The following is a 26,569-nucleotide window of genomic DNA, read 5'->3' as shown; positions in this document are numbered from 1 at the left end:
CAGTGTAAAAGTGTTCCTATTTCTCCACATCCTCTCCAGCACCTGTTGTTTCCTGACTTGTTAATGATCACCATTCTAACTGGTGTGAGATGGTATCTCATTATGGTTTTGATTTGCATTTCTCTGATGGCCAGTGATGATGAGCATTTTTTCATGTGTTTTTTGGCTGCATAAATGTCTTCTTTTGAGAAGTGTCTGTTCATATCCTTTGCCCACTTTTTGATAGGGTTGTTTGTTTTTTTCTTGTACATTTGTTTGAGTTCATTATAGCTTCTCGATATTAGCCCTTTGTCAGATGAGTAGGTTGAGGCCAGCATCATCCTGATACCAAAGCCTGGCAGAGACACAACAAAAAAAGGGAATTTTAGACCAATATCCTTGATGAAGATTGATGCAAAAATCCTCAGTAAAATACTGGCAAACCAAATCCAGCAGCACATCAAAAAACTTATCTACCATGATCAAGTGGGCTTCATCCCTGGGGTGTAAGGCTGGTTCAACATATGAAAATCAATAAATGTAATCCAGCATATAAACAGAACCAAAGACAAAAACCACATGATTATCTCAATAGATGCAGAAATGGCCTTTGAAAAATTCAACAACCCTTCATGCTAAAAAGTCTCAATAAATTAGGTATCGATGGGACATATCTCAAAATAATAAGAGCAATCTATGACAAACCCACAGCCAATATCATACTGAATGGACAAAAACTGGAAGCATTCCCTTTGAAAACTGGCACAAGACAGGGATGCCCTCTCTCACCACTCCTATTCAATGTAGTGTTGGAAGTTCTGGCCAGGGCAATCAGGCAGGAGAAAGAAATAAAGGGCATTCAATTAGGAAAGGAGGAAGTCAAATTGTCCCTGTTGCAGATGACATGATTGTATATCTAGAAAACCCCATCATCTCAGCCCAAAATCTCCTTAAGCTGATAAGCAACTTCAGCAAAGTCTCAGGATACAAAATCAATGTACAAAAATAACAAGCATTCTTGTACACCAATAACAGACAAACAGAGAGCCAAATCATGGGGGAACTCTCATTCACAATTGCTTCAAAAAGAATAAAATACCTAGGAATCCAACTTACAAGGGATGTGAAGGACCTCTTCAAGGAGAACTACAAACCACTGCTCAATGAAATAAAAGAGGATACAAACAAATGGAAGAACATTCCATGCTCATGGATAGGAAGAATCAATATCATGAAAATGGCCATACTGCCCAAGGTAATTTATAGATTCAATGCCATCGCCATCAAACTACCAATGACTTTCTTCACAGAATTGGAAAAAACTACTTTAAAGTTCATATGGGAGCGAGCGAGGGAAGGGAGGAGGAGGGAGACGCGCGGGGAGGGGAGGGGAGGGGAAGGGAGGGAGGAGGCTAGACAAGGCGGGGGAAGGGGGAGTAGCGGTGGCGCAAGCCGCGCGGAGCAGCGCAACCTAGGTCGCTCCCTGCTTCGCCGCCGCCTCCGGACCGAGCCAGCGGAGTCAGTGTCCCAGAGACCCTGTAACACCACAAAGCGGACGAAGGAGTCCATGTTGGGGAACTTGGCGGCGGAGTGACTGGCACCTGGGAACCTGCTGTGGGGCCGCGGCGGGACCGAGCGCCTCGACCTCGGCCTGAGGAAACCCTTTTCCAAAAAGAAATGAAGAAGAAAACTGTATGTACCCTAAATATGGGAGATAAGAAGTATGAAGACATGGAAGGTGAAGAAAACGGAGATAATACTATCCCCACTGGTCTGTTGTACAGTGAGGCTGACAGATGCCCAATATGTCTTAATTGTCTATTAGAAAAGGAAGTTGGTTTTCCAGAAAGCTGTAATCATGTCTTCTGTATGACTTGTATTCTTAAATGGGCAGAGGGACTTTTCACATAGGTTATTTGATTTCTTCTTTATATCACCCTTGTGGAATAACCAGAGCAGATACGATAGTGTCCTTCCATTTTACAGATGAGGAAACTTGGATTTTATGTTCTATGACTTGGTCAAGATCTCATAGTTTAAGAGGCAGAAGTGAATTTAGAACTGATTTTCTAATTCCTGTTTTTAATTTAGTGTGGACTAATTTCAGAGTCTGAATTAGAGATATTACCGTCATAGACAGCGAATAAGAAACAAGACATTCGTGACTTTTAATGTATTATGTTGACTCAATTTGGGCCAAATACTTTGAAGTAAATATTAATTTAATATAAGCCTTATTGTTATGAAATGTTAAGTAAAAAATTATTGTTCATATTAATCATGCTATATTTTCTAAGTTAATATTTGTCAGTCTGTAAAAATTAGTAAAGATAATATCTTAAAAATATTTTAACATTAACTGCATTCAAATTGTTAATGTTCTTAAATACATTGGAATTAATTGCATATTACATAATTGGGGTTTTCAAAGCGCTATGTTTTGCTTAAATTTTCATTGATAGTGTGGAAAGGAGAATATAACTGTATAGTGACTCTGGCTGAGTTCTCAGAAGAGGGAAGAGAAGATTTGTTATACAAATTGAATTAATAATAGTATACATATAAACTATTTTAATTTAGTAAAACCTAAACTGGTCTTTAACAAGAAGTGACACTAAGGATAGGTGAAAATGTATTTTGGAGAAAAGTATTTTGAGTTTTGCTGAATTAATATGGTTGGTAAATCTCTCTCTGTGTAGGATCACTGTTTAATGAAATAATGCATATTTTTTTTCTGCCACCCAAATAAAGATTTTTATCTGTGTTGAAAAAAAAAAAAAAAGTTCATATGGAACCAAAAAAGAGCCCACATCACCAAGTCAATCCTAAGCCAAAAGAACAAAGCTGGAGGCATCACGCTACCTGACTTCAAACTATACTACAAGGCTACAGTAACCAAAACAGCATGGTACTGGTACCAAAACAGAGATATAGACCAATGGAACAGAACAGAGCCCTCAGAAATAATGCCACATATCTACAACTACCTGATCTTTGACAAACCTGACAAAAACAAGCAATGGGGAAAGGATTCCCTATTTAATAAATGGTGCTGGGAAAACTGGCTAACCATATGTAGAAAGCTGAAACTGGATCCCTTCCTTACACCTTATACAAAAATTAATTCAAGATGGATTAAAGACTTAAATGTTAGACCAAAAACCATAAAAACCATAGAAGAAAACCTAGGCAATACCATCCAGGACATAGGCATGGGCAAGGACTTCATGTCTAAAACACCAAAAGCAATGGCAACAAAAGCCAAAATTGACAAATGTGATCTAATTAAACTAAAGAGCTTCTGCACAGCAAAAGAAACCACCATCAGAGTGAACAGGCAACCTACAGAATGGGAGAAAATTTTTGCAACCTACTCATCTGACAGAGGGCTAATATCGAGAGTCCACAATGAACTCAAACAAATGTACAAGAAAAAAACAACCCCATCAAAAAGTGGGTGAAGGATATGAACAGACACTCTCAGAAGACATTTATGCAGCTGAAAAACACGTGAAAAAATGCTTATCATCACTGGCTATCAGAGAAATGCAAATCAAAACCATAATGAGATACCATCTCACACCAGTTAGAATGGCGATCATTAAAAAGTCAGGAACCAACAGGTGCTGGAGAGGATGTGGAGAAATAGGAACACTTTTACACTGTTGGTGGGACTGTAAACTAGTTCAACCATTGTGGAAGTCAGTGTGGCGATTCCTCAGGGATCTAGAACTAGAAATACCATTTGACCCAGCCATCCCATTACTGGGTATATACCCAAAGGATTATAAATCATGCTGCTATAAAGACACATGCACATGTATGTTTATTGTGGCACTATTCACAATAGCAAAGACTTGGAACCAACCCAAATATCCATCAATGATAGACTGGATTAAGAAAATGTGGCACATATACACCATGGAATACTATGCAGCCATAAAAAAGCATGAGTTCTTGTCCTTTGTGGGGACATGGATGAAGCTGGAAACCATCATTCTCAGCAAACTATCGCAAGGACATAAAACCAAACACCACATGTTCTCACTCATAGGTGAGAATTGAACAATGAGAACACATGGACACAGGAAGGGGAACATCACACACCGGGGCCTATTGTGGGATGGGGGAGGGGGGAGGGATAGCTTTAGAAGATATACCTAATGTTAAATGATGAGTTAATGGGTGCATCACACCAACATGGCACATGTACATATGTAACAAACATGCATGTTGTGCACATGTACCCTAAAACTTTAAGTATTAAAAAAAAATTAGCCAAGCATGGTGGCTCGTGCCTGCAATCCCAGCCACTTGGGAGGCTGAGGCAGGAAGATTACTTAAACCCAAGAGGCGGAGGTTCCGATGAGCCAAGATCATGCCATCGCACTCCAGCCTGGGCAACGATAGTGAAACTCCGTCTCAAAAAAAAAAAAGACCAGGTTTCACCATGTTACCCAGGCCAGTCTGGAACTCCCAGTCTCAAGCAATCGGCCGCGCTAGGCCATCCAAAGTCCTGGGATTACACTGTGAGGGTTAACTTTATGTGCCAACTTGACTGGGCCACAGGGTGCTCAGATTAAACATTGTTTCTGGGTGTGTTTCTGAGTGTTTCCAGATGACATTAGCGTTTGAGTCAGTGTATTCAGTAACATAGATGGCCCCATGGAGATGGGTATCATCCAACCTGGTGAGGGCTTGAGTAGAACAAAAGGAGGAAGGGTGGATTTGCCCCCTTTCTTTCTGCCTCTTTGCATGTGCTGGGACATCTCATCTTATCTTCTCCTGCCCTGGGACTGGAATGTACACCATCAGCTGTCCTGGTTCTCAGGCCTTCTGACTTGGACAGAATTAAATCACCAGTTTTCCTGAGTCTTCCAGTTTCCAGATGGCAGCTTCTTTGCCTTCATAATCATGTAAGCCATGATCCCATAATAAATCTTTTTTTATTATACTTTAAGTTCTAGGGTACATGTGCACAACGTGCAGATTTGTTACATATGTATACATGTGCAATGTTGGTGTGCTGCACCCATTAACTCATCATTTACATAGGTATATCTCCTAATGCTATCCTTCCCCCCTCCCCCCACCCCCTGACAGGCCCCAGTGTGTGATGTTCCCCCTGCCGTGTGCAAGTGTTCTCATTGTTCAATTCCCACCTATGAGTGAGAACATGCGGTGTTTGGTTTTATGTCCTTGCAATAGTTTGCTGAGAACGATGGTTTCCAGCTTCATCCATGTCCCTACAAAGGACATGAACTCATCCTTTTTTATGGCTGCATAGTATTCCATGGTGTATATGTGCCACATTTTCTTAATCCAGTCTATCATTGATGGACATTTGGGTTGGTTCCAAGTCTTTGCTATTGTGAACAGTGCTGCATAAATCTCTTTTTAAGAAAATGTGGCCCATATACACCATGGAATACTATGAAGCTATAAAAAGGAACAAAATCATGTCCTTTTCAGAAACATGGATGCATTTGGAGGCCAGGATCCTAAGGAAACTAACACAGAGATAGAAAACCAAATACCGCATGCTCTCACTTATAAGTGGGAGCTAATCATTAAGTCCTTATTTCTACAACCTGTAAGTTTTACCTTATTTGGAAAAATCATCTTTTCAGGTATGATTAAGTTAAGGATCTTGAGGAGAGATTGTCCTGGATTGTCTCAGTGCACATTAAATCCTGGCACATGTATCCTTGTAAGAGGGAGATAAAGGAGATTTATCTTCAGACAGAAGAGAAGGAGGCCCTGTGACCACGGAGGCAGAGCCTGGAGTGGTGAAGCTGCAAGCCAATGAATGCCAGCAGCCACTAGAAGCTGGGGAAGTCAAAGGAAGGATTTTTCCCCTCAGCCTCTGAGAGCATTGGCTCTGCTGATACCTAGATTTCAGCCCAGTGATACTGATTTTGGACTTCTCTTATCCAAAACTGGGAGAAAATAAATTTCTGTTGTTTTGAGTCACCAAATTTTTGGTAATTTGCTATAACAGCCACAGGAAACTAATATACATGCCTACCTGGGTCCAGCTGTGTCCTGTGACTCCTGCTTTCCTGGGACAGGCGGGCTGCTCCATGCCTGCTGGCCACCCTCCTTGGTACTGGACCCTGCAGGCTGCTCCATGCCTGCTGGCCATCCTCCTGGGTGCTGGACACTGCAGGCTGCTCCATGCCTGTTGGCCATTCCCTTTGGTGCTGGACAGCACTCACATTATGAAAGCCACTGGCCCTGTGAAAAACACCTGCAAATGTTACCAGGCGAGGGCTTAGTTCTTTTGTTGGCAACCCTTGTTATTGATTATGCCTTAACATCTGTGCCTCCAAGATCCCTTCTCTCTGCCTTCATCGATGCCAGGAAGGCAGTCACCTTTTGCCTTTCTTTGCCTCACAGCAAGTGGGATGTCTCCATGTCACTTTACACATCAAGCACACAGAGCCCAATGAGATGCTTAGAAGTTTCTGCCTGCAAGGTTACAAGGTGGTGGAGACATTCTGAGCCAATAACTCCAGGGCTCCGTAAAACAGCTACAGGAAACGAAGTTCAAAATGTTGAAGTGAAAAATGGGTGATCACTACAAAGGGAAACACAAGCCCCTTCTTTTAAAAATATGATAACGCACAACATAAAATGTACCGTATTAGCCATTTGTAAGTATACAGTGCAGTAGTGTTAAGTATATACATGTTGTTGAGTAACGAGTTTCTAGAACTTGCTCCTCTTGGAGAACTGAAACTATACCCACTATACAACTCCCCATTTCTCTATCCCCTGGCTTCTGGAAACAACCATTCTATTTTCTGTTTCCATTTCTATGAGTTTGAGAAGCTACATTGGTGTGGTAGTCATGGGGATGGAAGGAGGAATGAAATGTGAAAGCTCATTGGCGGCAGAATCAAAATGTCTTGGTCTTTGTAGTCAACTATTAAGTGAGAAAGAGGAATTACTGGCTGACTTAGAAGAAGTAAAAAATGTGAAATACCAATAAAACACAAAGCTTGTGATTTTAGTCAGGGTAAAGCTTAAGCACTGTGTGATTCTAGATATATTATTGAGCAGTTTTGTTCCATGTATTTTATATCCCATATCTTCTAGCTATGACCCTATTTCTTTATTTCTTGACATAGCCAAACATTTTTTAAACTAACAGCTTTATTGTGATAGTTTTTATATGATAAGCCCCACCCTTCAAGTGTACAGTTCAGTGGTTTTTAGTACATTCAGAGTTATGCAACCATTACCACTCCCTAATTTCAGAACATTTTCATCTCCCAAAAAGAAACCCCGTACCCATTAGCAGTCACTCCCTATACTCGTCTCCCTCATCGTTGATCCTGGAAACCTCTGATCTAATTTCTTTCTCTGTAGATTTGCCTATCCTGGACATTTCATATAAACAGAATCATACAAAATGTGGCATTTTGTGACTGGCCTTTCTTTACAGTGATTATAAATCAAATACCTGAAGAGCCTAAGCTTAGGATAGTGTTTGCTGTACAACTTTGACAACTGAAATTTTTTTAAAGTTGAAAATATGACTGTGTCTGTATATGTGGCGTATTATCCTTAGATGACCCTTACTTTGATTATTAAGAATTTTTTCCCCTAGTATTCTTGAACTGTCTCAATATTCAGCAGGAACCCTTTGGAGACAAATGGCAGTAAGACTCTGGAACACATACTGACAAAATGAATGTAATTTAATACAGTAGTAGAGTCGACCACTTTTAGGTGTTGATGCTGCTGAAAGTGCATTTAAGGAAAAGTTTACTTACCTGAATTTTTGTGGAGGTGCTAGAACTACTTCTGTCTTGTGTTTATATTTCAACAAACCTTTGCATAGGTATTATGTGGTTGTACAAATGTACTTTCTTTTGACCTGAAAATGCAAAAATTTCCTTTCTTCCACTTTCTGAGACTCTGCAACCTTGAAGGAAGAGTGGGGTACTTTAAAGGAAAGGCGGTAGTGGTTGGGTAATGGGTAACAATGTCTACTGTATACTTCCTTTCCCAAAACAAGTCCGTGTCTACCGTCAGCATTTCCAAAATTTGAAGATCAAGTGTGGTGTTAACTTAGTAACTAATGACTAGATTGAGTGGTCGTAGAAGCAAAATCTTAGTGAGTGCCTGGATGTTCTAATTCTGTTAAATCAGTGAGTGCACATTCTATACAATACTCTTAGCCCAGTGGCAGATTTAAGGAGTGGGAGATCGATTTCTGTTTCAGAAATCAAATGCATAAAGAATAAAAATTTTTAATCCCATGATTCTTTGCCCAATTTAATTTTTTGGAGAGTTTTTCTTTTAGATTTTCTTTTTATTAAACTGTTATTTTGAAAGGTCCCAGCGTTTGGGCAAAGCAAGTGGGAAAGACACTTGCTTGGAATCTCCAGGATAAGGGAGTGAAGAGAACTTCTTTCCCTCATTTTATTCTTGAATAATGTCACGATAACAATTATTAAGGTGAATGGTCTACAGTAGAAGTTTTTAGATGCCTTCTCTACAAAATAATTTGGTTTAGTCAATGCAAGGATGCCTTTGGTTAGCTGGAATGGAAGATGTTCAGGCTAGAGTGGTCTTGGCAAGTCTTCTGGGGGGAAGTTCAGCATTTGGAAGGATAGGAAGCAGAAGGAATCTCAGGCAAGGGAAAAGCGTGGGCAGAGCCCCAGAGGACAGAACAGGCTGTGGTGAACTTGGTGTCCACATAGACCTAATCAGTGGTCTTAGTTGTTGTGTTTTCAAAATTACTACAGTTTGTGTTCTAAAACTGTCATCCCCTTGATTTTATTTTAGGCATGCTATCTGTGTATTTTGAAATTTAAAATAACAGTAAAGGAGAAATGAAATTATTTTGAGAAAGAGTTAAAAGGTTAGAACATCTTGATCTAAATAATTTTCTAATGGGAGATTTGGTACATCCCCAGAAGTTGTCTTTGGTTCAGAGAATAGTCTTCAGACATAGAAAGGACTTGAGAAGTCCCAAAGAGGAGCTGCATGGTCTGAACCATTTGATTCTCATGACAGAATGGGTAAAAACAATTTGAACCATGAAACCATGCAGAGGTTCATATTTTGGTTAGGGTAAACTCAGTGCTATTGTCAGAGGAAAAACTCTTGGCCATCACAGGATGGAAGAGAGAGTTTGAGTTGTAAAGAATACTCAAATGCCATTTAAGGAAATGGGTTCTTCTGCCCCTATTCTTTGGAATATTTAGGGCTAAGTTCTTAGTTTTTGACATCATAAATATTTCAAAGTATTCTGTTCTAAGAGCCATTTCAAACAATTGACTACAATTTCAGAGCAATTACATGAGAGTAATAACAGTAGAATTTTAAAATTACCCATAGTCCTATATCCCTAACAAGTACGTTTATGCTTGCATGTTCTCTTCTCATCTTTACTGTGTGCATACTTTCATAGTAATGACATGTAGAAATTGTTTAAGCAGGAATAATTCTTGAAATAATTTTGTATGTTTCCTTTTTTCTTTTTAAGGTGTGCATTGGGTGGAGGAGCATTATGTATGGAACTTCTCACAAAACAGGTGATTATTTTCTTATAATACTCAATTTTCACCCTCAATAGAGTGTTTTGATTATGTAAGTTAGATTCTAAGTAGAAGATTCTCTTAAAGAAATGTTAGTGTTTTTTTTTTTCATGGCCCCTACTTTGAAGAATGAAAAAGGTAAACCAATAAAATGACATTGTACGTGGTGCTGAATCTATGCTAGGATAGGCATTAAGAGTGACCTTTATTTAAGGTTCTAATTTACTCATGTTGGGCATTAGAACATCAGTTTGTTGCTTTTTGTGAGCTTCTGGAAATGGTCCAGTTTTACTTTTTCCCCTTGACTCCAGACTTTTTAACACTGATCTTCTGCTGTTGAGGCAGATGCCATTTCGTTAGGCCTTCTCAAGTGGGAATCAGGAATGCTGCTGTGTTCTAGACATGTTTTGTTTTTCCTGTAGGGCTGAAGCAGTGCCTACTCAATAGAATCGGTCATCGTGCAAAGAGATGCCACCTGACTGAAAGGCAAAGCCAGAGTGCAGCTTGGAGCAAAGAAGGTATTTTATTATGAATTTTATATGCCGTAAGATATATTTTATATTACCCGTGAGCCTTCTTCCTGTCTTGAGTTAATTCTTTTTGAGAGAATTAATTTCATTTTCACTTGGTTTGTTTTCTTCTTGTCACAAAGATGATCTATAGAAAATATAGAAGTATAAGAAAATTAAAGATACTAACTGATAATCGCTTAATGATTTAGTACCTGCTTGTTTAGTCTTTGTTGTATTTCCTGTAGACAAACATGTCTACAGTTATAAATTTATTATTGGTATGTATACCCTAGTAAGTTAAAAGTTATACGTACTTTGAAGTTTTGCAAAATTGAGTTCATATTATAGAATTAATTCCTGATGAACTTTTATGTCCTAGGCACTAGTCTTTTTATTGATTGATTTTTACTTTTTTTCCCCTCTGTGCCTATGCTTACCAAGTCTTTTTAATGTTTACTTTTTATTAACTCTTTCAATCCTCTTAATAACTTAAAAAGAGGGTATTATTAATATCTGCATTTTGTAGATAAGGTAACTGAAGGTAGGTAACTTGTCCAAGCTCACGGGTGGCAGAGCAAGGATTAAAACCAGACAGTCTGGCTGTCCAAGGCCCAACCAAGAGGAGCTGAGAGCAAGCCATGGGGCAGGCTGGTTTCCTGTTCAGTTAACATGAAACACAGGTTGTAACCTTAATTCCAGGACATTAACGAGAAAGCCTTCCAAAGCCATGGGTTTTTTACCATGACCATGACTTTTAACAAGCATTTGCGGTTTAAAGGCAACATGGTGCTCTAAGAAGCGTCTATTCATGCTTATGGAGGGACTGATAGTTGAGCTAAATAGTGAAATGCTGGAGCACACAGCCTTTAGGGCAGCTTCTGACCTATTTCGATGGTCGGGAAAGACCCCTGTCTTTCCCTGCTGCCCACAACCTGCAGTTATTCACCTTCAGAATTTCCTAGTCTGTGATCACATTCAGATGAGAGATCTATTTTGTTTTTTCCAGGGTAGGAGGAAGTGAGTCACCAACTATACTAAGCAGTCTCGTCTCCTGTGTATAAATGAGCAAGGGTGGGGGGCCAAATTTCAGAATCTTGTGTAATCCTGAGATTCTCCAAGAGAATCCAAGAGAGTGTCAGCATTACGCTCGGTGGTAAAGTGGTCTCATGTTAGTTGTATCCACAGCTCTTATCAAAAGCAGACACAGATACTTTTTATAGGAAATTATCTCTAACTTAAGCCTGTAGGGTTTCCAAAATTAAAAGCAGGCAACTATGAATTCAGTGAAATCATAGCATTCAAATAGTCAACCCAACATATTTGAGAATTGTTAGAAACAATGAATAATATGTTTCCCAAAGATTGTAGGTTTTGGAATGATCGGATACAAGACACAGACTTCAAATATTATAATTGTGAGAAAATAGTTACATGTGAAACCTAATATATACAAAAAAAGATTCACTCATAAAATTGAGCAAGCAGTAAGACCACCAGGAATGATGAGGAAGACCTTAAAGAAAAATGGATGAAATACAGCTTACAGAAATAAAATATATAGCTGGGTATGGTGGCTCATACCTATAATCCCAGCACTTTCTGAGAGGCTGAGGCGGGAGGATGACATGAGCCCAGGAGTTGTAGATGAGCTTGGGTAACATGATGAGAAGTCATTTCTACAAAAAATACCCCACCACCACAAAAAAAAGTTAGCTGGGAATGGGGCACCTGCCTATATTCCCAGCTACTCAAGAGGCTGAGGTGGGAGGATCACTTGTGCCCAGGAGGCCGAGGCTGCAGGTTCGTGCCACTGAAATCCAGCCTGGGTGACAGAGTGAGACGCTGTCTCAGAATAAAATGAAATAAGGAAATGAAAAATGTAATTGTTGAAATAAGAAACTCGGTGGATGGATTAGACACGAGAAGAAAGAATTGTTTAGACGATTCTCTCCAAAAAGTAAGTCAGTATGTTACACAGAGAGACATGAGGACAGATGAAAGGGCAGAAGTTGGTGGGGTTGGTGGGTAGAGGGAGATCAGAATGAAGTCTAAAATGTGTCTTAGTGAAATCCCAGGAGGAGATATTAAAATTATATTAGAAAGTGAGAGAAATAGAAGTTTTTTGTTTTGTTTTGAGACAGAGTCTCGCTTTGTCGCCCAGGCTGGAGTGCAGTGGCATGATCTCAGCTCACTACAAGCTCCGCCTCCTGGGTTCATGCCATTCTCCTGCCTCAGTCTCCCAAGTAGCTGGGCCTACAGGTGCCTACCACCATGGCTGGCTAATTTTTTGTATTTTTAGTAGAGACGGGGTTTCACCGTGTTAGCCAGGATGGGCTCAATCTCCTGACCTTGTGATCCACCTGCCTTGGCCTCCCAAGTGCTGGAATTATGGGCATGAGCCACTGCACCCAGCCCAAAAGCTTTGTGTTTTTACAGATATTAGACATGTTTCTTGTTTAAGAAAAAAAATCTTAACAATAATGTAGGAGAATAAGAGAAATGTTTTTCCAAAAAAGAGAAACATTGTGATTATTTTATCTTATTGGAATGTTGGATAATATAGTCTGCTTCATTAATCATCAAGCGTGCTATGGATTTTCCATTTTTATAGGATCTGTATCTCAGTTGAGGTAATATTGGTAATTTTTGTACTGTATTTGAAGATGAAAAATGTAGGCCAAAATCATAGACCTTGCATAGAAGCTGGATAATGAAGACAGCTCTCAAGGAACACATAGATACACACACAGACACATATATATATAAAGTATACACACATACATTTTTTAAAGTTTTAAAGCTTTTAAAGCAAAAGCCGGCCCCTCCCCTCTCCCGCAGTGGGCGGCCTCTCCCCTCTTTTAGAGTGGGTGGGAACAGCGGTTGCATGGGCAGCTTTCCTTGTGAGCCACAGGTCCCTCTGGACACACTGCTGTCTGGCCACGCCCCCTTTCACTGTCATCTTTCTCATTGACCAATGGGCTTGGAGCATTAATGCCACGCCCCTATTCTGCGTTCTACTGGAGCCCTGGTTACACCCCCTGTGGCTCAATTTCACAGCTGCCTGGTAGGTGACTGGAGGTGTTGATCAGTGCTTGCTGGGATTTTGCTGATGTGGCCCCAACCCCGCCTCCCTCCCCACCCTGCAATGGCACAAGAAACTCAACAGAGCAAATTCGCGGCAGCCAAGGAAAAGGTAAAAACACACCAGATCATGGACCCCCAAACCCACCACAGATCCACTCCAATGACAATACTGCTGCCAGAATCCATACCTGAGGCACGCCGGACTGAGCCCCCCACCCCAGTGCCTCTGGGCTACTCCCACCAAAATTTTGTCAGTCAGCCCCACTCCTTCAGCAAGCAGCCCAGTCCCTGCCCTCGCCAATCACCCCAGGGTGACTTTGGGTGGGTGACTCCTGGAGCTCCCTGCTGTATTACTGGGCCCTCATCTCCTGCCGCCCCAAGCTTGACCTCCCTGGGCTGTTTCCACTGGCGTCTTCAAGGACCTGGGTCCCAACCCTGTGTTTCCCTCCCACATCGTGGAGCTGCGACTCCTACATCGTGCTGATGTGGTCCCTCCCCCTCACCAGGAGGAGTGGAATGTAGTGATGTCACAGTCCACCTAGGAACTGTCATTACTAGAAGACCGGCCTTTGAACTTACAACCCAGTCCCCTAAGCTTTCTCACCCCATTTGTGGTTCCTCTGGTCACAGCACAAATTTCCAGCTGGAAAGGGAATGGAGACTATGGGATCTAGGAGCAAGAGGTTTCAGGCTGCCTTACTCCCTTTACATAGACATTGACAATGGGAAAAGCCTACAGTTCCCCCGTGAGCTCAAAACATTGACAGTATCTCTGGGTGGCAATGGGAGAATGGGTTTGGTTTGGTTTTCTCCCAGGCTTCTACTTTCCAGAGAGATTTTAACATTTTTTTTTCCGAGTTCTGCACCTCGTATTCTGATTCTCCATGGTTCTGGGACCAGACTGCCCTTCAGTCAGTGGTCTCTGAATTGAGATTTGCTCATCTTCTGTGGAATAGATCTGAAAGAAATTGAACTTGACAGCTTGAATCTTTCTCATATTATTCTCTCAACCTGGAGTACTTTGAGTGCCACAGGATAAATATGGGACATCATTCTGAAGCATCAGTTTCCCTTGATTGTCTTGAGATCAAGAGAAAAAACAAAGTACTTAGGGATGACAGTCACATAGGTTTCTAAGAGTATACCAGAATTCTCTCTGAAATGAGGCTTGAGTTGTCCTCTTTCTGAGAAATTCCCAGATTTAACAGAAAGGCTGCCTTCTGCCATGAGGACACATTGATATAAAAGTTTGAGAGGTACTGGCGCACTTCTTCGCACTAACAGACGTGTGAGGATGTATGACTCTAAACCACACGGCATACAGTTCTTTCCTACTTAATGTTTACTTTTCTACCTCTGCCTCTGGTTTTGGTCCCTGGCAGCTGCTGATTCCTGGCAAAATCCCGGAGCTTGGAGTCAGAAGACTGAGTTTCAAAGTTCCAGTATTGCCTTTTTCTTTCTTTTCTTTTTTTCTAGCCATGATATCAATCCCTCTCAGTCACTAAATTATTGTGACAACACCTTGTACAGTTGTTGGTGTCATTAAATCAGATGGTGTATGAGAGTATTTTGTAAAATCTGTAAAGGAGGATGTGGCTGTAAGGGCTGATTGTTCTCATGAGTATTACTGCTCTTCTTTCCAACAGTTAAGAGAATATTGGCAGAGAAACAGCTCTGGTGTTCCAGGAGGAGCAAAGAGGAACAGGAAAACAAATGGCAGTATCTCTGAGACAGCCAATTCTGGTGATTGCCACTCACCTGGGGATGTGAGTCTTGGCTGACCAGGCTTCTGGGGACAGGGGGCCGAAGGGGCAGTAGAGGGTAATTGTTAAGATTGTGGATGGACTGTGGGGTACTGGTTAAGAATTCTGGGTTTGAATCCTGCTTCTCCGTCTACTAGGGATATGATTTAGGGCAAGTTGCTTGAGCTCTTTGGGCCTCTCTTTTCACATCTGTATAATAGAGGTGGTATTGTTTGACTTCCATTTGTGAAGTTTAAATGGGATTTGTTATTGTTGTTTTTATGTTAATCCCTAGTACATGGCCTGCTGTAAACACTCAGGACACCCAGGATATGGTCATTGCTGTTTGATTTTCCTCATCCCCAGTCTCAAGGGGAAGCCAGGACAATGAGAACAGCCACTTGCCATCAGGAGTCACTGAAAGGGCCCCAGGGTGGGATGGTGGGGAGATAAGAACCATGAGAGAAGTTGGCACAAAGGAGTTGTGGGACAAAGGGTCCAAGATAGGCAGAAAAGAAAATGTTGCCAGTTGATGGGGAAGAAAGGAAGTCAGAGGGCTTAGATACTGAGGGGGACAGAACATCTCCATGTGCACTCTCATCTCTTGTAGTCAGCAGCAGGTTTCCACGGGGAGGGCCCTACATCATCTGCTACCCTGAAGGATCTGAAGGTAAGAGGCTCTGGGTGGAGGTGCAGTGACCCTGCAGGCCAGCCCTCCAACTTCCTCCCACAGCGGAGACTTGGTGCCCCCCTGCCATCTGAGACAGCCCACACACACCCCAGCCCTAATGATTGTTCTCTCTACCTCTCCCCCTACTCCTCCTCCACCTCCTCCTCTCTGCATGTACCTCAGAGCCCGTGCCAAGAACTAGCAGTAGTCCTGGACTCGAAGTCCGTAAAAATCAGTCAACTGAAGAATACCATCAAATCTTTGGTAAGAGCCCAATGGGGTCCCCTGATTCCATGCTGCCAATCTTGGGCTCCAGTTTCCCATTGGGGCCCTGAAGAAGCAGGATGGGGCCCCTGGTGCCAAGGACAAATAGGGAGCTGGGGCACCCAGGCCTCACCTGGAGGGATCCCAGAGCATGCAGCGTGGCTCTTTTGCTGCCCTCTTGGCCGACTCTCTCATCTCCAGAAACCCCTGCTCGAGTCCTTGCTACCCATGCCCTGGGGTTGTTGCCTCTCAGGGAAGTGCTAGCCTGACTGGTTGTCAGGGACTATGTATTTCTGCCATGACTCAGTCCCTAATTTGATCTTCGATTCTGGACAAGCCACCTCTCCTTTTTGGGCTCATGTTTCCAGAGGAGGTAGTGAGTATCAAAGGTCTCTGTTAGCTCTGAGAGTCCGAGATTTAAAGGCCTCCGAGAATGGAAACCTCAGGGCCAAGGGCTCCTGTCTGTCCTTTTCCATCCTGTGTCTGCTGTGAAGAACTGTACCTGGCCCGTACGTGCTCAGTAAATGTTTACTGAATGAACGCACTTTTCTAAATCACAAGCTGGTAGAAGGGGGGGCCTTTCTCAAACTCCATCTCTAGAGGTTTATGTTACTGTCCTCTCAAGAGATTCTGGACTCAGACTTTGAGTTCTGTGGCTGTGGGCAAAAGCCAACAAAGACCCAAATCCTCTGTCCTTGGGAGCTTGAGGAGAGTTTACCAGTTCGTGTTCCCATTATGCCTGAGAACTTTGCCTTTAAAATCCATTCCTGGCCTGGGGAATAGAATTGAGGGGGCCACCCTCAGTCACCTTAATGTGACTCTCCCCACAGAAGCAACAGAAGAAACAAGTGGAATATCAGCTGGAAGAAGTAACGTGATTCCTTTGTTTCCTGGCGACATGACTGCTGGGTTTGGGGAGCAGTCAGACATAGAGGCCCCAGTCTCATCTCACCCACTCCCAGCCTGGGGAAGAAGGCTCACCCTCCAGATTCCACCCCATCCCCACAGGGTCCCTGATAACCTGGTCCCACGGGTGGGCCTGTCCTGGGGCACTGGTGCCATTCTGGGGGCATGTCTCTTGCTGTGGCCATCTCTGCCTCCGCCCAGTAAAAGCTCTGTCTTCCTCTTCCTGTAGGAAAACAAAGCAAACAACAAGAAACGGAGAGCTGAAAGGGAGCTGGAGGTGAGTGGAGGGTGTGAAGTTTCCTCCTGTCCTCCCGAGAATGTTTCTTTCCTTCTCTTTCAGCACTTGCTTGGCTTTTCTCCCAAAGGTTCAAATCCAGAGATTGAACATACAGAAAGAGAAACTAAATTCAGACCTGTAGCACATGAAACACTCTCGCAGACACTTTGAAGGTAGGAATCTGGGCACCCTGTCATCCTTCAACCTGGCACTTCGACAGGCCTTCAGGGGGAGTCCTTTGGGACACATCTCAACTCTCATTACAGAAAGGTCCAAGGATCTGGCCGGCCACCTGCAGTGTAGAGGAGAGTTAGAGCAGGCTCTCTGCTGTCGCTGCTACACAGAAGAAGAAGGTGAACAGCGTGAGTCCAACCACCTGCCCCATCCCCTGGGAGCCTGGCTTCAAAGATGGAGGAGTGAGCCTAAAGGTCCCTTCTGCAGGATGGAGTGTCATGCCCAGGAGACAGCATGGCCATTTTTCACTGCTTTTGTGTATGGTTCTTAGAGGCAGCCTGGGGCTGAGGCAGCTGCTGTGGGTGAGTTGTGGGGGCGCTGTGGGGGGCACTCTGGGGAGCGAGCCCTGGACGTAGAGCTTGGAGGCCAAGTGCCTGCCCTGCCGTTACCTGGCTGTGGTCTTGGCCAAGTCCTAGGTGAGGTACCGGGTACTTGTATTGTGAAGGTACAGAAGAGTATCTTCAGTATGTTACCATTTCTGTAGAGAGAGGAAACGTGTGTGTGTGTGTGTTGTGTGTCCATATTATGATAATAGACATAAAACATGTTTGCAAGGGTTCATAAAAAACCCAGGAGAGAGCAACAAGGTGGCTGGGAGATACTTCCCTTCTGTACCTTCTGAGTTTTGGACTATGCGAACGTATCATCCTTTCAAAAAGTGAACAAAATATTAATTTTCCCCTTCTTATCTGTGCCACCACCCCCAGCAAGAAAAATGGGCTTAGAGAATTGGATAGACCTGGGTGTTCAAATCCCAGCTCTGCCTAAGTGATTTTGGCAAGCACTTAACCTCAAATACTCCATGTTTTTTCACCTGCACAATAGAGGCGATTACCTTGCAACTCCTATGGTGGTTGTGAGGATTAAGTGGGATTGCTAGCATGGTACCTAGTGAAGCACTCCATAAAGGTTTAAACAGTGGTAATAATAACAGTAATAACAATAGCAATATTATCTGATCTCTCTGGGCCTCTGTTTGATCTTGTTCCCTGTCCCTTCCAGCTTAGAGTTCTTTTAAAAACTAGACCATGGGCTTGGAAGTGCCTTGATATTTACTGACTGAGTTGTTTATTGAGCCTAGCCCTGGCCCTTTTAAGGGGCACTGTGTGGAATGGCCCAGGCTCCCCAGATTGAAACTTCTTACTCTTCACCATCCAGTTCTCGAGCCGCAGTAAAGCATGTATGAAGTGGAAGTTAGAGCATTCCATACAGGAGCAGGCACTGCTAAAAGCACAGCTGACACAGGTGAGGTTTTCAGAGGGAGGGATGTGGAAGGACGATGACCCCAGCTGGCCAGGAGCAGGTGAGGACCAGTGACAGCCCTTCCTAACTTCTGTGCCCATTCTTGCAGTTGAAGGAGTTGCTGATACAAGTCCAGCTAGAGAGAGATGAATTTGCTCAGCATATAAAAGGAGAGAGGGCCTGGTGGCAGCAGAGGATGAGAAAAATGTCGCAGGAGGTGAGATCTGACCCTTCAGCCCCCCCACCTTAGATAGGTCACTGGATCTTTCTGGGCATCTGTAAAATGGGAATAGTACAGCCAGAGGTGGTCATGGGTCTGGGCTTTGTGGAGGTGGGGGCAGAGAGGGAGATGGCAGCCTGTCTAGCCACCAGCCCCTCTCTCCACGGCCCTTTCCCCCTGTGCTTTGGGCAGGTTTGCACATTGAAGAAGGAGAAGAAGCATGATGCTTGTCGGGTAGAGAAGCTGGAGAGGAGCTTGTCCAAACTCAAAAACCAGAGGGGTAAGATGGGGCTGGCATGACCTGGCAGCAGGACTCACATCAGAGGGTTGTGGGGGTGGCTTAGAATGCCCCAGGGAGGTGGGTGGATGGAAGGGCTTTGAAGCAGAGGGAAAGAGGTCTGTGCCAGGAGACAGCAAGTCTTGTCGTCTCCATTAGCCTCAGTGTCCCCATCAGGAAAGAGGGCCTGTTGTCAGCCACCCACATTGCTCTCTATCTGAAAGTGGTTTGGAAGATCAGCTACAATCCGGGTGCGAGGAATCATTAGCAGCGAGGCCAAGTTTGGGGAGCCTGAGAGGAGCTGTGCACCAAGAGGAGGTTTTTTCTGTGTTTTTTTTTTTGTTTTTGTTTTTTGTTTTTTGTTTTTGGAATCCAGAGGCTCTTACTGTCTGCTTCCTTTCTCAGCTGAACCCTTGCCCCCAGAGCCCCCAGCAGTGACCTCTGAGGTGGAGCTGCAGCACCTGAGGAAGGAGCTGGAGAGAGTGGCAGGAGAGCTCCAGGCCCAGGTGAAAAACAATCAGCGCATAAGTCTCCTGAACCGGGGGCAAAAGGAGAGGCTTTGGGAGCAGGAGGAGAAGCTTCGGGAGCAGGAGGAGAAGCTTCGGGAGCAGGAGGAGAGGCTTCAGCAGCTGGCCAAGCCACAGAGCATCTTCAAGGAGCTGGTGCGTTGCCCCAGCTGGGGAGCCTGCCCTCCTCCCTAGCCCTCCGGGCCTTTGTTTTCCCAACTGTAAAATAGGGCAGTGTAGCCCTCACGTGAAATATTACTTCTAAAGGCACCTGTGAGCCAGAGCCCTGCTCTGGTGGCTTTGGGAGAGAGGGGATGATTTTTCTAACCTGCCTCCACCCTTCCCCGTGCCATGGGAGGAAGACACCAAATTCTGGGGTCTCCAGCTGCAGTGGGTGGCTGCTGATTGCTTCTCTCTGTCCAGAACAACGAGAACAAGAGTGCGCTGCAGTTGGAACAGCAAGTAAAGGAGCTTCAGAAGCTTGGCGAGGTGAAGGAGACGGTAACTCTCGCCCCATCCAAAAAGGGCTGGGAGACAGGCACCAGCTCTGGGGAGGGGAGGTGCCAGGGCAGAGGCAGTTCCAGCCTGGGGGCAGGTGACCCCAGCACCCTCTAGGGCAGTCCTGTGGCTGTTTCTTGCTTCCTGCCCACTGAATTTTAAAAGTGGGTAGCCCTGGGCTCCTCCCAGGTCTGGACATCATCATCCCAGCTAGAGCCATGGAGCCCCCCAATCATAGGGGAAGAGACAGTGGTATAACAGGCTCCTTATGCCAGGCATGGTGGCTCATGCCTATAATCCCAGCACTTTGGGAGGCTGAGGCAGGAGAATCAGTTGAGGTCGGGAGTTTGAGATCAGCCTGGCCAATATGGTAAAACCTTATCTCTACTAAAATTACAAAAAAAAAAACAAAAAACCAGGCATGGTGGTGCATGCCTGTAATCCCACCTACTCAGGAGGCTGAGGCACCAGAATCGCTTGAGCCCAGGAAATGGAGGATGCAGTGAGCTGAGATTGCACCACTGCACTCCAGCCTGGGCCACAGAGTGACACTCTGTCTCAAAACAAAACAAAAGTGCTCCTTAGATTAAAACTGGATTCTGGCCTCGGTTCCACTGGTCACCATTCAAGTACTTTGCATCTCTAAGTCTGTTTCTTTCACTTCAAAAGAAAGTTAGCATTTTCCTGACAGAGGTGCTGGGGATTAAATGAGATAATACATGGAAAGCATTAGGCCTGTAGCACACTTAGCAGATGGTGGTTGGCTCCCACTGTTTTTCCACCAGTCTGTGGCCTACAGTTGAAATGGTGAGAAGAGGGTATGAGATTTGAGGCTGGGGAAGGAGGCATGGGGTTCTAGGAAAGGGAGGCAGTCACTTAGGTCTGGAGCAAGGGGCCAGGGGTCTGGGCTGGTGACAGAGCCCCACAGTGCCCTCGCTACCCTATTAATGGGCCCAGAATCTGGAAGCCAGCCACCACGTGCCCTCACACCCAGGGTCTTCCTGCAGGTGGAGCTGAAGAGCCAAGAGGCTCAGAGTCTGCAGTGGCAGCCAGACCTTTACCTGGGCCACCTGCAGCAGTACGTGGGCACCTATCAGCAGCAAGTGGCCACCTACCAGCAGCTGACCTCTGAGAAGGAGGTGCTGCACAGACAGTGACTGCAGCAGACCCAGCTAATGAACCAGCTGCAGCAGCAGGAAGCTTGGGGCAAAGCGGTGGCTGAGATGGCCCGCCAAAAGTTGCAGGAGACCCAGGGGAGGGAGCTGCCGAGGACGGGGCTGTGAGGGGGATGACCTGGCAAACTCTGTGCCTTCTCACTCTTTCCTGGCCCCTTAGGAGCGTCTGGAAGCTGCCAGCCAGCAGAAACAGAAGCTAACGGCCCAGTTGAGCCTCATGGCTCTCCTTGGGGAAGGTACGGGAGACAGCTCAGAGGAAGAGGAGAGAGCCCCAGAAGGAAGGGGGGACTGTTAGCAGCATAGGATTGAGGAGTTGGAAGAGACCTTTAGAGCAGCTGGTCATTATGCCTACCGGGTGCCTGTACTAAGTTTGGCATTTGTGGTGACCTCCTGTGAGTGGGGGGCCACCAAGTTGCCTAAGGATGGCTGAACTGGCCCAGGTCAGAAAGGGAGCAGGTCAGAACTCCCACATCGACCAGTAGTGGGAATGTGCCTGACAGTATTGCAAGATCTTGGTTCTTAAAAGTAAAAATAAAGAACAGCAGCTCATTCCTCTCTGGGGAGGGGCTGGCTCAGGGTTACACAGTGAGGGTGGAGGCACAGGTGGGCCCACGGTACCTCCCTTGTTGGGTTGTCTGAGGACCCTTCTGGCCACCCCCCACAGGAGATGGAGGAGGACATCTGGACAGTGAGGGGGAGGAGGCACCTCGGCCCGTGCCGAGCGTCCCAGAGGCCCTGGAGAGCTGGGAGGCCACGGTGAGCCTGACTCCCCCTGCACCCATTTTGCCACCTTCCTCTGTGGTCCCTCCAAGAACCCCTTTATGGTCTTAGTTTCTCTGCCTTCTGATTTCTCTGGACCCTCACCCCTTCCGGGAGCCAGTGGTCAGACACCATTTCACCTGTGACCAACAGGTGCACTCTCTGAGGCCCCCAAGGGAAGGGGCTGCGCTCTACCTCTCTTCCCTGTTTGTTCTGTGTATGCCCCTACAAGAATGCTCACCTCTTGCCCTCAGGTGGCATTTTTCAAGTCCGCTGGAGCCAGTGCCCAGGAGAGACAGGCACGGTTATTAGAGCAGGTGAAAGAGCAGAGGGTGTGCTGCCAGCACTTGGCTCACCCGGTGGCCTTGACCCAGAAGGAGCCAGAGGCAGTGGTCCCAGCCCCAGGGACTGGGGGCGAGTCTGTGAGTGGGGAGACCCAGCGGGCCTTGCAGGAAGTCATGGAGAAGCTGGAGGTGATTGAGTCTTGGCATGAGCCCAGAAGGGCAGGGCGGAGGGGCAGGTCGCTGCCGAGATGTGACCCCGTTATTTTGGCTCCAGAGCGGCCTTATGGACCTCTTGGAAGAGAAGACAGACCTGAGGGAGTGGGTGGAGAAACTAGAACTTCGATTCATTCAGTCCTGGAGAGAGAGATGCCATCAGTGAGTGGGAGGCCAGGGCACGGCAGGGGGAGCTGCAGGGCCGTAGGAGGCGCCCCAGCGTCTGAGCCCTGTCCCCCTGCAGGAAAGTTCATCACCTTAATACAGAGCCCGGGGGCAGTGCCAAAGATGCGGCACCGGGAGGAGGACATCATCAGGCTGGCCCAGGACAGAGAGGAGATGAAGGTAGGGGGTGCAACATCTCTGTGGGGGTGGGGGTGGGTGTGAGGGTGGGCGCCAGGAGCGGCGTGACACCTGAGCACCCCCCACTCCAGGTGAAGCTGCTGAAGCTGCAAGAGATGATGTTGCGGCTTGTGGTGACTACAGTGAGGGGCACAGCAAATTCCTGGCCACTGCCCAGAATCCTGCTGATGAGCCCAGTCCAGGATCCCCAGCCCCCCAGGAGCCTTTAGCTGCCCACAAGCATGGTGGTGAGTAGAGCCCTCAGGCAGGGTGGGCAGGCAGGAGCAGGGGGGGCTCGCACTGTGCTCAGATCCCCGCCTCCCTCTCTCCAAAGATCTTTGTGAGGTGAGCCTCACCGACAGTGTGGAGCCTGCGCAAGGAAAGGCCAGGGAGGGTTCTCCCCATGACAGCCCTACTGCAGAGCCAATCGTTCAGGACCACCAGGTGCACCCAGGCTTGGGCAGCAAACACTGTGTGCCATTCTTTTGCTGGGTTTGGCTGCCGAGAAGAAGGAGATAAACATCACCATCATCAAAGGGCTGATCAAGAAATTTTCAAAAACACAAAGTTATGGGGTTAATCTCCTACACAATTCATTAACTTCATTTGAATGTTACAGCCACTCACGATTATTTGTGTTTCTAATTTATAGTCTAAGTTTATTTGTAAAAAGTTAAAAGAGAGTGGGTCTCTGTGGTCACTGATGTTCACTCTGGCATCCTTTAGCATTTTTCTTTTTCAATTTCATAATTGTAGGTCATTAGCATGCATATTGAGTTTGCCATTACATGGTGGGAGTTCAAACACACAAAGACCCACTATTTGCACAAAACTATTCTCGATGGTTTGGAATAGGCTGCCATGCGTTTTTAATGTTATTGCCGCATGTATATTCATTACAGAATTCAGATAAAATTTGCTTATACTCTGCTATTGTTTGATCTAATCTTAATCACAGTGAGCTCTTCATTAGCTCAATATGTGGTTTGCCCCCAAGTGTGCGCTGTTTATTACTTTGTAATATGCCACTATGAGTACTGACATTTAGAGTTGTTTAAAGGCTGAGAACTGGAAACAGCCTTTCCTCCATTTTCTGTGTATTGGTGATGGGAGTAATAACCTTTTGGGGGAGCTTTTTAAATCTCACAGAAGAGGAAAGTGGCCTGCTCTGGCAGGTATGTGCAGGATAGAGTGTGTTTCATCTGTTCCGGTGCCAAGAATTAGCGCTGTATTCTGGTGGTTCCCTTAGGATTTGTATGTGCTCTGGGCTCATGAAGATATTGCATCATGAGCTGCAGCAGTTGTACTCTTTTTCGATGACCTAAAAAGGGATTATTTCTGAGGAATGAAAGGTTCCCATCATTGACTGTGCATGTGGAAAACGTTTCCTAGCTTAGAGCATTTGTATCTATAATACATTTTAAAGTCAGAGTTCATGTTACCTATTTTAATCACATGACTACATGTTCCAGTACACAAAAGGGCACTGGTTGGCATTCTTCTTAATGTATTTAGTAAAGATCATAAGAAATCCTTTAAGAGTTTAACTGTCCCTGGAACAGGCATACAGGCTCTAGTCAAGAATGAATTAGAGTGAAGGAAAGCTGTATGACACCTGGCACTCCTCTTTGTTCACGGAGCTTCTTTGAGGCTTGAAGATTGATTTTAACATCTAGACCTCTCTGGCTAATACCTATTCTTCATCTACCTTGGTTACTCTGACATAGGAATTTACTTCTTTTCCTTGAATGGAAAACACTTTAAAAAATAATAACAAACATTATTATAAACTAATATATGTGAGAGTACTTAGTTGAAACAAAAAGGAGTTTTAGTAAGCAGTATTATACTATATTTGAAAATCAAGGAGAAGTTTATGCAACTTAAAATGTTTACAACCTGCAGTGCAATCTACTGTTTGTGAATGTCAATGTATTATCAGGAAACGTGTCTCTACAATCACACAGTTATATTTCCTCACAAACTTCTTTACAAAGAGTGAAATATGTTTCTGTACCTCTCGGTTTCAGTTAGGGACATGTTTTGTGCAATATTTATGTGATTGTGCCTATGCATGATGAACGAATGAATTTCAGTCATATATTGCCTAAATCATAACTTCATGATGCTTGGGAAAGACTCAACAGTTCAAACTTCATGAAGTTCTAATGTCTGTATTCCAGAACACATCACATTAATAGGATGTAGGGAGATATGTATGTGTGCTCCCTGGGGTGGGGATTTCTAATTACTAGACCATCTCCATATTTAGCATCTGGCATCCTCATGATACTTCTATAAATATGACGTTAACAAGAGGACAGCAATACGATTCTGCCGATGGAATAACAGGTTTGCTGGCATTCACTGAAAGAGTGCAAATATTCAGTCCTTGTGACTTCAACTGACTCTTCCAAATTATATGAATGTATCAATGTATTAGATAAACCCAGTTTCAGAATGATAACGAAAAATTGGTAGACCAAATAATGTGGCCAATTATCAGTGGTACAGTTTCTAGCCTGTGGGTTTAAAATGCACTTAAATCCTGTTCTTGCCTTTTATTTTCTGAACTTGCTGCTTTTGCATTCTTTGAGTTCAGTTTAAAGACAGTTACTACCATCTGTAACCAGTCTGAACAATAATGTGTTCATCAGGTGCCTATGGATTAAATCATACACTGGCATATTTGAGCTGAATGTCAGTCTGGAAAATAAATTTACTATATTAACTGAAATACCACTCTTTGTGTAGGTATTTGTCATATATTTAAGAAAAAGCTAAAAAGAATGGAAACTGTATGACAATAACTTAAGTCTTTCTTCAAAGTGCATGCCGTCTTTTGCAATACCTAATTCAGCCAAGTATTTGTGCTCTCATTTAGTATAAGGCAGCTTTCAATTTGCTTAGAAGGCAACATTGGAAGGTTAGAGTTCATCAGAAATATAGAATTTTAAAATGTGAGTTCAACTGAATAAATTTGAATTTCTGTAGGAATAATCAAAACACCTAAAGATTGCAATATATAATAATCATTTTTAAAGTATTTCATTAAACCTGATAGGTTTTCCAGAAATGAAAAAAAAAAATCAGCTCTAAAACCAAAGCTGATTTTTGGAAAATTTGAAAATGTAAATCAGCCCTATACATAATATAGTTTCTCTAAAAGTTTATCTTAGTCATTTAAAAATAATATAACTATTAAAAAATGTAACTGCTATCTTAGTGTTCTGAAATAAGTTAAAACATTTAAAAATATGAATACTGTAGTTTAAAAGAAAGAAACGTTGGGAAGGAAAAGTAGAGAAAGAAATGCCAATTCCAGTCCAAAGCTTTATTTGCCAAGTCTTCTTAGAATGAATTTTACCAGTTTATGAATTCTTGTAAACAGACTGTATAATGGAAATACTGAAAGACTTTTGCCTAAAGTGGCATTATTGACTGCTGGTGTGATGCTACTGTAATGTAATAAATTATTGTTGCAAAGTGCTGTTTTTGCCTTAAAATTTTATTTTGCATGTCTTGAAAACTATAGTATTAAAGTTATTGATACTGTGCAAATGCTGGGCATGCTTGGCATGAGATAATCTGTTTCATTTTTGCAAAATTGTAATACAACTATGTAAGTGTTTATTAAAACAACACAAAATAAAAAAGTTATGGGATTAAAGTTATAGGGTGAAAAATTTATGGGATAAAAAATGTAAAAAAGTTGTGGCAAGAAAACTTGTGGCAAAAAAGTAGAAAAAATTTTATGAAAAGTTACCAAAAAAAGTTATGAAAAAGAAGTTATGGGATTTTAAAAAAAGTCATGGGATAAAAATAAAAATG

The 26,569-nt window shown here is 43.9% G+C and overlaps 1 protein-coding gene across 1 annotated transcript in view; it reads left to right on the top strand.

Annotated features, from left to right (window-relative positions):
• Positions 1-26,226, top strand: part of GOLGA8S (golgin A8 family member S) — a 77,606-nt gene extending 51,380 nt beyond the window's left edge. The window contains 22 exon segments of the mRNA XM_032758534.2: positions 9,482-9,530; positions 9,956-10,051; positions 13,103-13,238; positions 14,776-14,895; positions 15,482-15,541; positions 15,725-15,805; positions 16,636-16,674; positions 16,941-16,988; positions 17,077-17,161; positions 17,255-17,350; positions 17,430-17,524; positions 18,381-18,467; positions 18,574-18,681; positions 18,877-18,964; positions 19,367-19,623; positions 19,891-19,968; positions 21,301-21,376; positions 21,805-21,896; positions 22,458-22,558; positions 22,641-22,741; positions 22,831-22,986; positions 23,073-26,226. Of these exon segments, the coding sequence (XP_032614425.1) occupies positions 13,155-13,238; positions 14,776-14,895; positions 15,482-15,541; positions 15,725-15,805; positions 16,636-16,674; positions 16,941-16,988; positions 17,077-17,161; positions 17,255-17,350; positions 17,430-17,524; positions 18,381-18,467; positions 18,574-18,681; positions 18,877-18,964; positions 19,367-19,623; positions 19,891-19,968; positions 21,301-21,376; positions 21,805-21,896; positions 22,458-22,558; positions 22,641-22,741; positions 22,831-22,986; positions 23,073-23,257 (2,037 nt within the window). The 5' untranslated portion in view covers positions 9,482-9,530; positions 9,956-10,051; positions 13,103-13,154 and the 3' untranslated portion in view covers positions 23,258-26,226.
• Positions 26,227-26,569: the final 343 nt, after the last annotated feature.

This window comes from Hylobates moloch, unplaced genomic scaffold, assembly GCF_009828535.3.
Source record: "Hylobates moloch isolate HMO894 unplaced genomic scaffold, HMol_V3 SCAFFOLD_9, whole genome shotgun sequence".
In the NCBI taxonomy this organism is placed as follows: Eukaryota; Metazoa; Chordata; class Mammalia; order Primates; family Hylobatidae; genus Hylobates; species Hylobates moloch.
This window is presented reverse-complemented; position numbering and strand designations above follow the sequence as displayed.